This window comes from Vipera berus, assembly GCF_964194415.1.
Source record: "Vipera berus genome assembly, chromosome: 6".
In the NCBI taxonomy this organism is placed as follows: Eukaryota; Metazoa; Chordata; class Lepidosauria; order Squamata; family Viperidae; genus Vipera; species Vipera berus.
This window is the reverse complement of record NC_138208.1, coordinates 5,885,663-5,899,871: the sequence shown is the minus strand read 5'-3', so window position 1 is coordinate 5,899,871 and position 14,209 is coordinate 5,885,663. Positions and strand designations below refer to the sequence as shown.

Genomic DNA, 14,209 nt, shown 5'->3' with positions numbered 1-14,209 from the left:
TCCCTCACTACAGGTGACTAAGCAACTCTTGAGAATTTTGGGGAAGCAACTAGGCACCGTGTGTGTGTGTGTGTGTGTGTGTGTGTGTGTGTGTGTGTGTATTTGTTGTTGGCATATTTCTAACCAAGCTAAGTATACAACAGCTTCTTTCAAAGCCACCAGATGCCTACTGGATAGCAACAGCAGTTCTCTTCTCTGTAGTCTTTTTTTTTTTGCCACTCCGTTCTAGTCTTTTCTAAGGTTTACTTGAGGTCTCCATCCTGCAACTTGCATTTCCACACTTGGCTGTTGATGCTCCATGTGTAGGAGAAGGAATGGGAAAACCTGGGGTGGAGTTACAAGAGGGATCAGCCTAGAATCCCTACGTAGCCACCAGGGAACTAAGTGCAATCCCCCTTGAATTCTGTTGAACCTTATCTAACTCCCATCAGTTGCCAGCCCGTAGCTGAGCAGATTCCTGTACATAGGTTTTCAGCAATGGAGTACTTTAATGGAACCTTCACACGTGAACCTTTCGCCCCTGATACCTGAGATCTTTTTCTAGCTCCTTTCACATAATTGACACTTAATTCCTTTTGACACACAGTTAAGGCGTAAAAGGTGCCACCCTGTGAGGTAAACTCATTTCTGTCGCTTGGGTCATGATGTCATGACACCACGACGTGACCGACGCGAGCAGATCTTTCTCAGCCTTTGCGTCGATGACATCACCCCTCCTTTAATTGGCCCAGAAAGTAGGTCTTTTCCTTGAGATCCGGTCAATTCAGGTTTCACGAGGCAGTTCTTGAAAAAAGGATCACTCCAGTTGACCATGGGTTTCTTTATATTTTCAGCCACATAAATAGGAGGACCCAATTTGAAAATCCTGTTTTGGAAGCCAAAAGGAAGTTACAACAGCGTACCATGCCCAACGCAGAACTTGGAATCAAGCGTATGCCAGCCCAAAGTTTCAGAGGTACACCATCACCTCAGTGTACACATGCCAGACGGGACCAAGTCTATGAAGTTTTGTGTGATATCTGTAACGGTGTTTTGAATATGTGAATATAAGAAACCTCTATTATTATTTTTTCCCTCCCCCAAAAGATTGAAAGATTTTTGGCTAATGGAACACGGTTCCTAAAATTCCAAAAGCAGTAGGAATGGAGTAAAAGTACAGGTTTAAATAGTTTTCTTAAATGTCGCCATGGTAAGCCTTTCTAACTCAAACATGGGGGAAAACTCTTCTCTGGTCTCTTTAAAAACAAAGCTATAACTGGCTGTAAAATTTGGTTTTCTAGGCAGAAGCAGAAAGATCTAACTTTAAATAATAGTAATAGGGTCATCCGGATGAAACTGGAGAAGGACGGTTGAGTTCCAGGGAGGCAAAAATCACAAAATGTAGTGAACATGGTTCACCAAAACTCCACTGTCTTTTTTAGCAAATAAGTGGGAGAGAGTGACTTCCAATGGGTAGATAGCAACAGCACTTATATACTGCTTCATAGTGCTTTACAGCACTTTCTAAGCGGTTTACAGGGGGCCCCCCAACAGTCTGGGTCCTCATTTTACTGACCTCAGAAGGATAGAAGGCTGAATCAACCTTGAGCCGGTGAGAATCGAACTGCTGGCAGTGGGCAGAATTAGCCTGCAATGCTGCATTTTAACCACTCTGCCACCAGGGATCTTGGATGATCTCAGTTGGTTCTTTGGATCCTGTTCTCCTCCGTACACAACTGATACTAAATTGTGTACGTTCTCTTTTCCTTTACTTGCAACCATGGAGGATGAGATAAAGAAGGACCAAGACGGACACATGAAAAAGGGGGTTCATTCATTCTTTCCAAACTCCAGTCGTCCACAAGAGGGACCCTGATCTGAGGACCAAGAGCAGCCTTAAGGATGTTTATTTATTTGTTTTAGACCAGGGGTCCCCAATCCCCGGTTTGTGGACCAGTACAAGCTTGCCAGCCACCGGTCCACACAAACAAACAAAAGCTGCATCTGCAGGATGGAGGCAGCACACAAAACCACGCCCCTTCCAGTCCAGGGAAAAAAACTCTCTCCACATAACCGGTCCCTGGTGCCCAAAGGTTTGGGGACCTCTATTTTAGAGGACCTAAGGAAAAAAGGGTGGTTCCCCCCCTTCTTCTAGCCCTTGTCCTAGTTCTGATCAAATGTTTGATCTATACAAATCATAGCAACCATGTGGCACTTTGGTAAAAGACACCTCTGTTTACCTGGCCTTGGTTATTTGAAAAGAGCTGCAGAGATAATAGCAATAGCACTTAGACTTATATACCGCTCCTTAGCGCTTTATAGCCCTCCCTGAGCAGTTTACAACCTCAGCATATGCCCCCCCCCCCCCGCCGCAACAATCTTATGTCCTCATTTTATTGTCCTTGGAAGGATGGAAGGCTGACTCCCCCTTTAGCTGGTCAGGATTGAACGCCAGGCTGTCGGCAGAATTAGCCTATGATGCTGTATTCTAATCACTGTGCCACCACAGCTCTAGAGATACACGTAGAGTCTCCTGGAAGAGTTTTTCCCGTGGGTTAATTCCACAGTAAATGGACCACAGTAGCAGTGGATGAAAAAGCTAAGGAGACACAGATCTGCTTGGCATTTAAGTGGGAAGCCATCAAAGCACAGCGAACGGCGAACCTACAATAAGAAGGCAATGAGCAAACATGGATACAAACATTGGGGTGAACGTGTGTCGACCAGGAGTTGAGCTCCATTCAGGGAACTCTTTTCCTTTTTTTTTTTTTAACTTCACACGTTGAGCTTAAGTTGAGAGAGAGAGAGACTTTCTCGCAGGACTTTTATCTTTCCTTGCCATCCTGCGCCAGATGACGTGATGCTCTCTTTGGCGGGAAAAATGAAGGATGCGTATGTTGGCGATGACTAGGTTAATGCACGCAATGGAACAGGGTGATTGAACGGTCTGTATTGGTGCAGGGATTAAGTATTGACCTAAGACTCTATGCAAAGAATGAGGCATCTTCTCCTTTATATCAGTAGACAACGCCTCATCAACCTTACCTAGGCCCAAACTCGTTCACCCGCGCCTTGCTCCTAAGAGGTCTCGTAGTGTGAGCGACCTATCTCAATATCGGCGGGACATTGCTGGAATGTACAGGCTGTATGGTACGTCCGAGTGCTGCTGTTTACCTGGGCTGCACTTTTATCAAAAGTAGTGTGTTGAATTCTTTTCACCCCACCCCCCCAAACCCGGAAAAAAAAAGAAAACCAAGCTTTTATTTTTCACCACTTCCCTTGATCTGATCACTTCGTGAAGCAATGGTTTCTCAGCCGAGGCTTAACGATTTGCCGCGCTTTCAAGGGATCCACTGTGACAGTGGATTCTGGACGATTGAACCGGCCAGAGACTAAAACTCACACTTGCGGGGATGAAAACACAAAAATCTCAACGTCTGCATGCGGTTTTTACCCCTCCCCCCTTCTGTGTGATTGAGAAGCCCGTATTCCAATTGTTTTGCAAAGCTAGTTTGATTAAACTGAGAAGTAACCATTTACCCACCCACCTCTGGCCAATTTCTCACCTTTCCAAAAGTCCCAACTCTGAATAAACAGAGATATCCATTAAGAGTCCGAAAGGAAGGCTACTTTAGACAAAGGAATCCTTCCCTTGATGGTTTTAGCTTTCCGTAGAAATAATAATAATAATGATAATAATAACAGCTCACTAATATTCTTGGTTCTCTCCAAATGCTTGCACTTTTTACTTTGCTTCGACTTGTACAATTGCCACTTTGTCCCTGCTGCTGCTGCTTTTGCTGCACTGCGCGAAACCCAGCTCTTTCGTCCGCGTGTGTCTTGTGTGGCGCGCGAGTGCGCAACCCCGAGGCGACCCCAGCATCTCATATCTTTGCCTTTGTGTTGTTGACCCATGTAGAGAAACCCCCCTTCACCCGGGATGCCTCACAGCTGAAAGGCAACTTCCTCAGCACAACTCTGAAGAAAAGCAATATGGGCTTTGGGTTCACCATCATTGGTGGGGATGAGCCCGACGAATTCCTCCAGGTCAAGAGCGTCATCCCGGACGGGCCAGCGGCACAAGACGGCAAGATGGAAACCGGTAAGCCTGTGATGGGAGAATTTATTTATTTAGCTTCTTAGGGCATCTGCAGAGGTCAAGCAACCCCTGATAGGCAAATTTAGTCTGAACAAAGCACCAGCAAATAGACAGACAGAAAGATGTAGATAGATAGATAGAGAGAGAGAGAGAGAGAAAGAGAGAGAGAGAGAGAGACAGACAGACAGACAGACAGACACACAGACAGACAGATGTAGATAGATAGATAGATAGATAGATAGATAGATAGATAGATAGATAGATAGATAGATAGATAGATAGATAGATAGATAGATAGATAGATAGATAGATAGATGGATGGATGGATGGATGGATGGATGGATGGATGGATGGATGGATGGATGGATGGATGGATGGATGGATGGATGGATGGATGGATGGATGGATAGATAGATAGATAGACAGACAGATGTAGATAGATAGACAGATGTAGATAGATAGATAGACAGACAGATGTAGACAGATAGACAGACAGATGTAGATAGATAGATAGATAGATAGATAGATAGATAGATAGATAGATAGACAGACAGAGATAGATAGATAGATAGATAGATAGATAGATAGATAGATAGATAGATAGATAGATAGATAGACAGAAAGATGTAGATAGATAGATAGATAGATAGATAGATAGATAGATAGATAGATAGAGATAGATAGATAGATAGATAGATAGATAGATAGATAGATAGATAGATAGATAGATAGATAGATAGATAGATAGATAGATAGATAGATAGATGTAGACAGATAGACAGTTGTAGATAGATAGATAGATAGATAGATAGATAGATAGATAGATAGATAGATAGATAGACAGACAGACAGATGTAGATAGACAGACAGATGTAGACAGACAGACAGATGTAGATAGATAGATAGACAGACAGATGTAGACAGACAGACAGATGTAGATAGATAGATAGATAGATAGATAGATAGATAGATAGATAGATAGACAGAGATAGATACATAGATAGATAGATAGATAGATAGATAGATAGATAGATAGATAGATAGATAGACAGACAGATGTAGATAGATAGATAGATAGATAGATAGATAGATAGATAGATAGATAGATAGATAGACAGACAGATGTAGAGAGAGAGAGAGAGATAGACAGATGTAGACAGATAGACAGTTATAGATAGATAGATAGATAGATAGATAGATAGATAGATAGATAGATAGATAGATAGATAGATAGATAGATAGATAGATAGATAGATAGGTAGGTAGGTAGGTAGGTAGATAGATAGATAGACAGATGTAGATAGACAGACAGATGTAGACAGACAGACAGATGTAGATAGATAGATAGATAGATAGATAGATAGATAGATAGATAGATAGATAGATAGATAGATGTAGACAGATAGACAGATATAGATAGATAGATAGATAGATAGATAGATAGATAGATAGATAGATAGATAGATAGATAGATAGATAGATAGATAGATAGATAGACAGACAGATGTAGATAGATAGATAGATAGATAGATAGATAGATAGATAGATAGATAGATAGATAGACAGACAGATGTAGAGAGAGAGAGAGAGATAGACAGATGTAGACAGATAGACAGTTATAGATAGATAGATAGATAGATAGATAGATAGATAGATAGATAGATAGATAGATAGATAGATAGATAGGTAGGTAGGTAGATAGATAGATAGACAGATGTAGATAGACAGACAGATGTAGACAGACAGACAGATGTAGATAGATAGATAGATAGATAGATAGATAGATAGATAGATAGATAGATAGATGTAGACAGATAGACAGATATAGATAGATAGATAGATAGATAGATAGATAGATAGATAGATAGATAGATAGATAGATAGGTAGATAGGTAGATAGACAGATGTAGATAGACAGATGTAGACAGACAGACAGATGTAGATAGATAGATAGATAGATAGATAGATAGATAGATAGATAGATAGATAGATAGAATGAATATTGGATGGATGGATGGATTGATAAAATAGATAGATAAGATACAGATATAGATGATATAGGTGATTAATATATACGATAAATTAGATATAATGAATAAATAATAGAGAGATAAATAGCTGGGGATAATAGCTGGGCAGAGAGACAAACCAGATAGACTGGTAAGAGGTGGATGTAGAGACATTAATCAGAAATAAGCTAAGGCAGATAGTCCTTGATTTACAGCAGTTCATTTAGTGATCATTCAAAGTTACAACAGCACTGGAAAAATGTGATTTATGACCATTTTTTCACACTTACGACCATTGTAGCATCCCCAAGATCATAAAATTCAGTTGAGGATTACCCGTAATTGCAATTTTATTTCTTTAAATTATACCTACAGTTTAATATTTCATTCTCAAAGTTCGTTTGTTGCCCCAGAAGGATTCAGTATTATTGGCTGAACTAAATCTGTATTAGCATCTCATTATTATTATTATTATTATTATTATTATTATTATTATTATTATTATTATTATTATTATTATTATTATTATTATTATTATTATTATTATTATTATTATTATTATTATTATTATTAATTATTATTATTATTATTATTATTATTATTATTATTATTATTATTATTATTATTGAGATTTAATTAATTGATATCCATTATTCATCCTTATTTCCTCTAAAGAGTTGGTCTGTATATCAGGATCTTTTAATCTTTTCCTTTGCCTCAGACGATGCCGTGTATTTCTACTGGTTCATATATATCACAATTCTATAGTCATTTTTATCTTGTTATAGATGTACTACAATTCTTATATTTCTAAAAGGAAGTTTCAGAACCATGCTTTCAGCTTTTATTAATATTGTATTATTCGGAGAATTGAACTCCCTTGTCCTTTTTCTGTAATTCTTTTTGTTGCTGTCTTATTCAACTTTAATTTTCATTCAGTCTGAATTCTCTGCGATGCCAGAATAATGCCAGGATCTTCCCATTTATGTTAAGCAAAACCTTGATATGAACTTCTTCCTTGTACTTCAGAGTTATTGAATTTAAATCCCTAGATGGTTGCAGTTTTATTGCACTGTCTTCTGAGCTTCGCCTGCCTTTCTTTCTGAACCGAGGCAAGGCTCGTATTTTCTACACGCTGTTGAAAACTTCAGATAAGCCTCGGGTGGAAATAAGACGTTCAAATATTGCAGCACTCGTGATTTTCTAGGTTCGTGAGAAAACTAATTAATGTGAATCAAGAGTGAAATATTATAAACAGAGCCACTGGCTTCACTTTGAATTTTGCCAAAGAAGTCAGCTTTAGATAAATGCTATATGTAGTGCTCCATCAAAATTCATGCTTATGGAGATAGATAGATAGATAGATAGATAGATAGATAGATAGATAGATAGATAGATAGATAGATAGATAGATAGATAGATAGATAGATAGATAGATAGATAGATACATAGATACATAGATAAAGAGAGAGAGAGAGAGAAATAGAAAGAGATAGATAGATAGATAGATAGATAGATAGATAGATAGATAGATAGATAGATAGATAGATAGATAGATAGATAGATAGATAGAGAAATAGATAGAGATAGATAGATAGATAGATAGATAGATAGATAGATAGATAGATAGATGATAGATAGATAGATAGATAGATAGATAGATAGATAGATACATAGATAAAGAGAGAGAGAGAGAGAGAGAAATAGAAAGAGATAGATAGATAGATAGATAGATAGATAGATAGATAGATAGATAGATAGATAGATAGATAGATAGATAGATAGATAGATAGATAGATATAGAAATAGATAGAGATAGATAGATAGATGATAGATGATAGATAGATAGATAGATAGATAGATAGATAGATAGATAGATAGATAGATAGATAGATAGATATAGAAATAGATAGAGATAGACAGATAGATAGATAGATAGATAGATAGATAGATAGATAGATAGATGATAGATAGATAGATAGATAGACAGATATAGATATAGAAATAGAGATAGATAGATAGATAGATAGATAGATAGATAGATAGATAGATAGATATAGATAGACAGACAGACAGACAGACAGACAGATAGATGATAGATAGATAGATAGATAGATAGATAGATAGATAGATAGATAGATAGATAGATAGATAGATATAGACAGACAGAGACAGACATAGAGATAGAGATAGATATAGAAACAGACAGACAGATAGACAGAAATAGATAGATAGTTAGAGAGAGAGAGACAGACAGAAGATAGACAGAGAGAGAGAGAGAGAGAGAAACAGACAGAAGATAGATAGATAGATAGATAGATAGATAGATAGATAGATGATAGATAGAAATAGAAAGAGATATAGATATAGATAGATAGATAGATAGATAGATAGATAGATAGATAGATAGATAGATAGATCGTAACAGACAGATAGATAGATAGAAATAGAGATAGAGATAGATGGATGGATAGATAGATAGATAGATAGATAGATAGATAGATAGATAGATAGATAGATAGATAGATAGATAGATAGATAGATAGATAGATAGATAGAGATATCCATATCCTTTACTTCTTCTTGTATTGTTAATTTTCCTGCTGGTTTCTGTTCCCCTTCGTTCTTTTGTCTTCCTCGAAATCGCACTTCAATTTATAAGCAGTCCTCGGCTTACGACCACAAATCGAGCCCACAGTTTATGTCGCCAAGTGAAACATTTTAAAGCGAGTTTTGCCCCTTTTTAACGACTTTTCTTCTCACCGTTGTTAAGTCAATCACTGCGGTCGTTAAGTTAGCAACACGGTTGTTAAGCGAACCTGGCTTCCGCATTGACTTTGCTTGTCAGAAGGTCACAAAAGCAGGTCACATGAAACCGCCCCCCCCCCCCTGGGATGCAGCAACCGTCATAAATGTGAACCAGCCGCCAAGCGTTTGAATTTTCATCCCGTGACCGTGGGGGATGCTGCAATGGTCGTATTGTGAAAATCGGTCCTCAGTCACTTTTTTCAGTGCCACGGACACTAAGTGAGCTGTCGTAAGTCGAGGAATACCTGCGCGTTTTAGGCTGCATCAACAGAGGGGTGGCTTCATTCATCCCATTCTGGTCACCATGATACCAAAAAAAAAAACAACCCAGCCCTGCTGAGGCCCTAGAAAGGATGCAAAGAAGAGCAACCGAGAGGATTAGGGAGGCTAAATCGTAGAATGGATGGATAGGGTTAGGCAACCTTGGCCCTTTTATGACTTGTGGACTTCAACTCCCAGAATTCCTGAGCCAGCCACGCTGAGGGAAAAGGGAGAGGTTTCCAAGCTGAGCCATGCTGACTCAGGAATTCTGGGAGTTGAAGTCCACGAGTCATAAAAGAGCCAAGGTTGCCTACCCATGGCCTAGGCCTAGGCTGCTTTATGACTTCTGGACTTCAACTCCCAGAATTCCTAAGCCGGCCACACTGAGGGAAAAGGGAGAGGTTTCCAAGCTGAGCCATGCTGACTCAGGAATTCTGGGAGTTGAAGTCCACGAGTCATAAAAGAGCCAAGGTTGCCTACCCCAGGGATAGGGGAACTAAGCTTATCTAGCCAAATGAAGAGAAGGCTTAGGGGTGACAGGATAGCATCTTCCAATACTTGAATGGGTGTCACAAATTGTCCCAAAGGTGCTTTTTCAAGAGGTGCAACTGGACTTCCTTGTTTTTCCTTGAAGACGTTTCACTCCTCATCCAAGAAGCCTCTACAGCTCTGACTTGAATGGTGGGGAAATGAAAGGATTCACACTCCTTGCAGACCGCTGGTCATTTGCATCCATTTAGAGAGGCGTTGAGGCCACCTGGAGGTTTGTCTGTGGTCCTCAGGGTCACCTGAGTGATGCAAATGGGTGTGGAGTCTTCTTGGAGCTGCTGAAAGGTCCGTGTTGTAGACTGGAGATAGAGAATGTCGGATCCCTCCCCCTCTGTTGGGAGAGGGCTGTTCAGTTTTGACTTAGATGGCCCCTTTGACCCCTCTTTCAAGCCAGTGATCCTCTGTCCAAAATGTGGACTTTCCTGTCTTCAAAAGGGTGAACTTTGTCTTTTAAATGTAGACGGACTGCTGAAGCTTCTCCTGATGGGTTTGTTTCTCCTATGTTGTGCTACGCGTTTGTGAAGCGGTTGTTTTGTCTCCCCGGCGTACAGATCTGCACGTGGCTCACAGCATTGTGTTGCATATACCACATTGCTCAGTTGGTGTCTGGGTGTTTTATCCTTGAGGTGGACAAGCTTCTACCTTAGTGTATCCTTGGGTTTGAAGTGTGCACGTATGTTGTGTGTTGGCTGAAGATCCTCCTAAGCTTTTCCCAATATTCCTATAATGTGTGGAAGGACAACATTGCATCATTTATTGTCCTTTTCTGTCATGAAGAAGCTCCTGCTGAGCCTTTTTTGGGATTTGATGATTTGATGACCTGGATGACTGAGAATGTCCACAGACAGAGTCTCAATTTATTCTCCAGAGCACCTGAAGGCAGGACAAGCAGCAGTGAATGGAAGCTCATTAAAACAGATCCAACATGGAAATAGAGAGGAATTTCCTGAGAAGGAAATCCCAAACGATAATTACTTTTGGCTATTGTGTTTCTCTTATTCCATTACAAAATGCAGTGTGTCTGTATCTAAACGGAATAAAAATATATCCGTGGAGGATGACAACGTCCCTTGGCATTTTTAATATGATCTTTCCTTATTACGATTATGCTTACACACAGGGAAGAATGCTATTAACAGTAACTTCTTCATGGATAACTGGTCTCTCAAAAACTCTGTTTAAGTAGCCTAATATACTTTTATAGATAATTGCACTTTGTTTTCTGTATTGTATCTTTTATAGTCGCCCAAGATCAATCCAATCCAATGCTGTAAATTACTCAGCTTCTGTCTCATACTTCCTAAGGACTCGTAGTTCTTTCTCTTTTTTCCACGAAAATTTTTAGCTTGTTCAAAAAAGATTAAAATACAATGGGCCAAAATACGAGGAGGAGGAGGAGGAGGAGGAGGAGGAGACAAGAAGAAAGACTAACAAAAATGTGTCTTAAAAATAACACATAAACTCATACAATCCTCCTGTCAACATCCAGCTCGAGAATCAAAATAAAACTCCAGGTTCATTCCGTTTCCAAAAATCTTACTGTGTATTGAATTCACAGCATGGTAATGTCAAAACTAACTCTGAGGTTCCCAGACACCAGTTCATAGAATTAAACAATAATTTATCCATCCAACCTCCCAACCTCTCACACAGCCCATGTAAACAACTTCGCCTTGTTATGGGAACCGTCTGCTTCCTCCCCAAACCTGTTGCAGTATCCTTGGAAAGGTTTCAGGCTTTCACAGTCTTCAGAGGAATTGTAGAGGTTTCGTTTCTCCAAACCATCCATTCTAAAACAACACTTTTCCCCTTACTCTAATGGCAAGTTGAAACAAAGAGACACGTAGATGCCAAAGTTTTATTCCTGACACCTCCCTCATTGATGGTTGATTAGTACAATACAGCAATGTTGGTTTCTCACCCCTTGAGAAACAGGACAAAAGAATTTCAAACTGTTAAGCTACTAAATCTACTTACAAATTGTTAGCCTGTCATCTATAGACTAGTATTAATAACAAAATGGTTAACAGAAAAAAAAGTAATAATAAACATATTATGCAAAAATATAAAAGTAATAAAAATTGTGAACAGTAATAAGAGAGAGACAAGGTTGAAATTCCAAAACCCTCTATTAACAAACTTATTGTAATCAACTTGTAGAAAATTTACCATGGTTTCAAACTCCAATCATCCCAAATATTAACCTACCTTTCCCTCCAAAATCCAGATAAAATCATTCCTCAGTTAGATGTATTAAATCCCAACTCTTCATCAAAGACTTACAGTTTACATAATAATTTAAGGTTAAGTTAAGTTAAGTTTTACATAATAATTTAAGGTTGACTCAGCCTTCCATCCTTCCGAGGTAGGTAAAATGAGGACCCAGATTGTTGGGGGCAATAAGCTGACTTTGTAATAATGCCGCTTGGGGGGGGGGGCGAAAGCCCTAATAAGCAGGCATATACATAGAATGAAGGCTATTGCTAAGCACATTTGATTTGTGCTTAGATTGTAAGCCGCCCTGAGTCTTCAGAGAAGGGCGGGATATAAATTAAATTAAAATAAAAAATAAAAATAAAAAATTTAGATTTGGCCTTTTTAACGTGGGAATCAGAAATATCCTAGCAAAGCATGATTAAAAATGACAATAACAAAAAGAAAGTTTGTTGATATCAGGTTTGTAAACCTGATGTGTTGCATGTATATTTGTTTTGCAAAAGCAGAAGTTATCACCTGTTTGATCAGAGACCTTCAAAGAAAGAGATAAGAAAGGATATTTGTCTATGTTTGAATGTGTCCAAATGAGTTGGATTGTTATTATCAGCTGAAAAAACAAAGTTTGTGCAAGTCAATAGATAACACTAGTTAGTACTTTCTCTTGGGATTATAATGCATTGATATAAACCCATTAGATAAACCCTCGCGAATGGAAAAAAAGTCTATTTCTAGCTGGTTCCAATCTATAAAAAAAATTTAAGGCCCACAGTTCAAAAATCTCACTTTCTTATTCTTTTTCCAAAAACTCTTGTCAGCCTCTATCTGCTACCTTCCATCTTAGATTCTTCTAATCTTCTAATCCAACCAAGGTAGGAATCCTCATACCATCCCAAACAAATGGTTGTCCAATCTTTTCTTGAAAACCTCCAACGATGTAGCACCCAGAAGCCCAGAGACAAGCACTTCCGCTGATCAATCATCCTCACAGTCAGGAAATTCCTTCTCATTCCCACCTTGGATCTCCACCCAGCTTTTTGTCCTGCCCTAAGGTGCTTTGGATAATAAGTTGAACCCCTTCTTTCCTGTGGCAGCCCTTCCGATATTGGAAGATGGCTATCATGTCTACCCTCGGTCTTCTCTTCCTTAACCTAAACAGGTCTGGTTCCTTTAGCTGTTCCACATCTGCTTTAGAAGAGCTTTCTGTTGTGATTCAGCGTCAGCCTGTAATACCAGCAGCTGAGTCTGATGATTCTGAAGAGGAGGAGGAGGAGGGGTTTGGAGAGCCTTTGGTATCAGAGGGAGGCTCTGATGCACTGCAGGACTCTCAGCCTGCCCCCTCCCATCATGTTCCTCCTCAGACTCAGCTGTGTGAGCACAAGGTATTGGATGTAGATGTTTCACAGCTGGATCTATTCAGGGATGCTAGGAGTCAGAGGCAATCCAGCAGAGCAGAACAGAGGAAGGCAATGAGGCAACTCAGGAGAAGGCAATGAGAAGCCATGCCTTGGGACTGCTAATAAAAGGGGAAGGTGTGGGAGGTGCTGGTTGCTGAAGGCAACCGTTTGAAGATCTTCTGCTAGAGTCCTGGTCTGTTATTCCTGTTTAACTCTTGTTTGAACTTTTGATTCCTTTGTAAATAAATTTGGTTGGGTTTTTCCAACCTGTTGACTATAAAAAGGGGTTGTCCCTGGCATTCAAACAGGGCCAGTCGTAGGCTGGAACAGAACACTTTCATCCTATGTTTCGAATATTAGAAGAGTGCTATCATGTCACCCCTAGTCCTTCTCTTGGTTAGACTAGCCATCACTAGTTCCCTCAATCATTCACTGTGCCTTCAGACCCCTGATGATCTTGGTGGCTCTTCTCTGCCCTCAAGGGCAAGGGTGTCAAACTATATTGCGCCACGTGATGTATCGTGACTTTTTTTTTTGCCTTTGAGGAGCCGGGCATCTTGCCCATCAGCTGCCAGTTTGACACCCTTGCTCTAGGGCCTGAGCACCTAGAGGACCAGATCTGGACACCCTATTCCCAAATGTGGCCTTACCAGTGCAATATAAAGTTTTACTACCGCTTGCTGTGAATTTCATATTCATATGAGCCGTTCTAACTTTTGCACCTATCCATCATTTGTGGAACACAGAGATAATCATTGTCCCATTCTTTTTTAGCAATACCCCCGAAGCCTGTGAGATTAAACATACATTATTGGGCAAACGTATATCGAACATTAACCAAGCTTCCATAACGTTGGCTGAATCCACTGAGGCCATTTGTCCAGGGATAAATC

General features: G+C 39.5%; 1 protein-coding gene across 2 annotated transcripts in view; it reads left to right on the top strand.

Annotated features, from left to right (window-relative positions):
- Positions 1–14,209, top strand: part of MAGI2 (membrane associated guanylate kinase, WW and PDZ domain containing 2) — a gene marked incomplete at its 5' end in the record, with an annotated part of 567,180 nt that overhangs the window by 446,739 nt on the left and 106,232 nt on the right. For both annotated transcript variants that reach the window (XM_081331358.1, XM_081331357.1), the window contains 2 exons: positions 834–955; positions 3,899–4,081. In XM_081331358.1, coding sequence (XP_081187484.1) covers positions 834–955; positions 3,899–4,081 — 305 coding nt within the window. The remainder of the gene's footprint in view (positions 1–833; positions 956–3,898; positions 4,082–14,209) is intronic.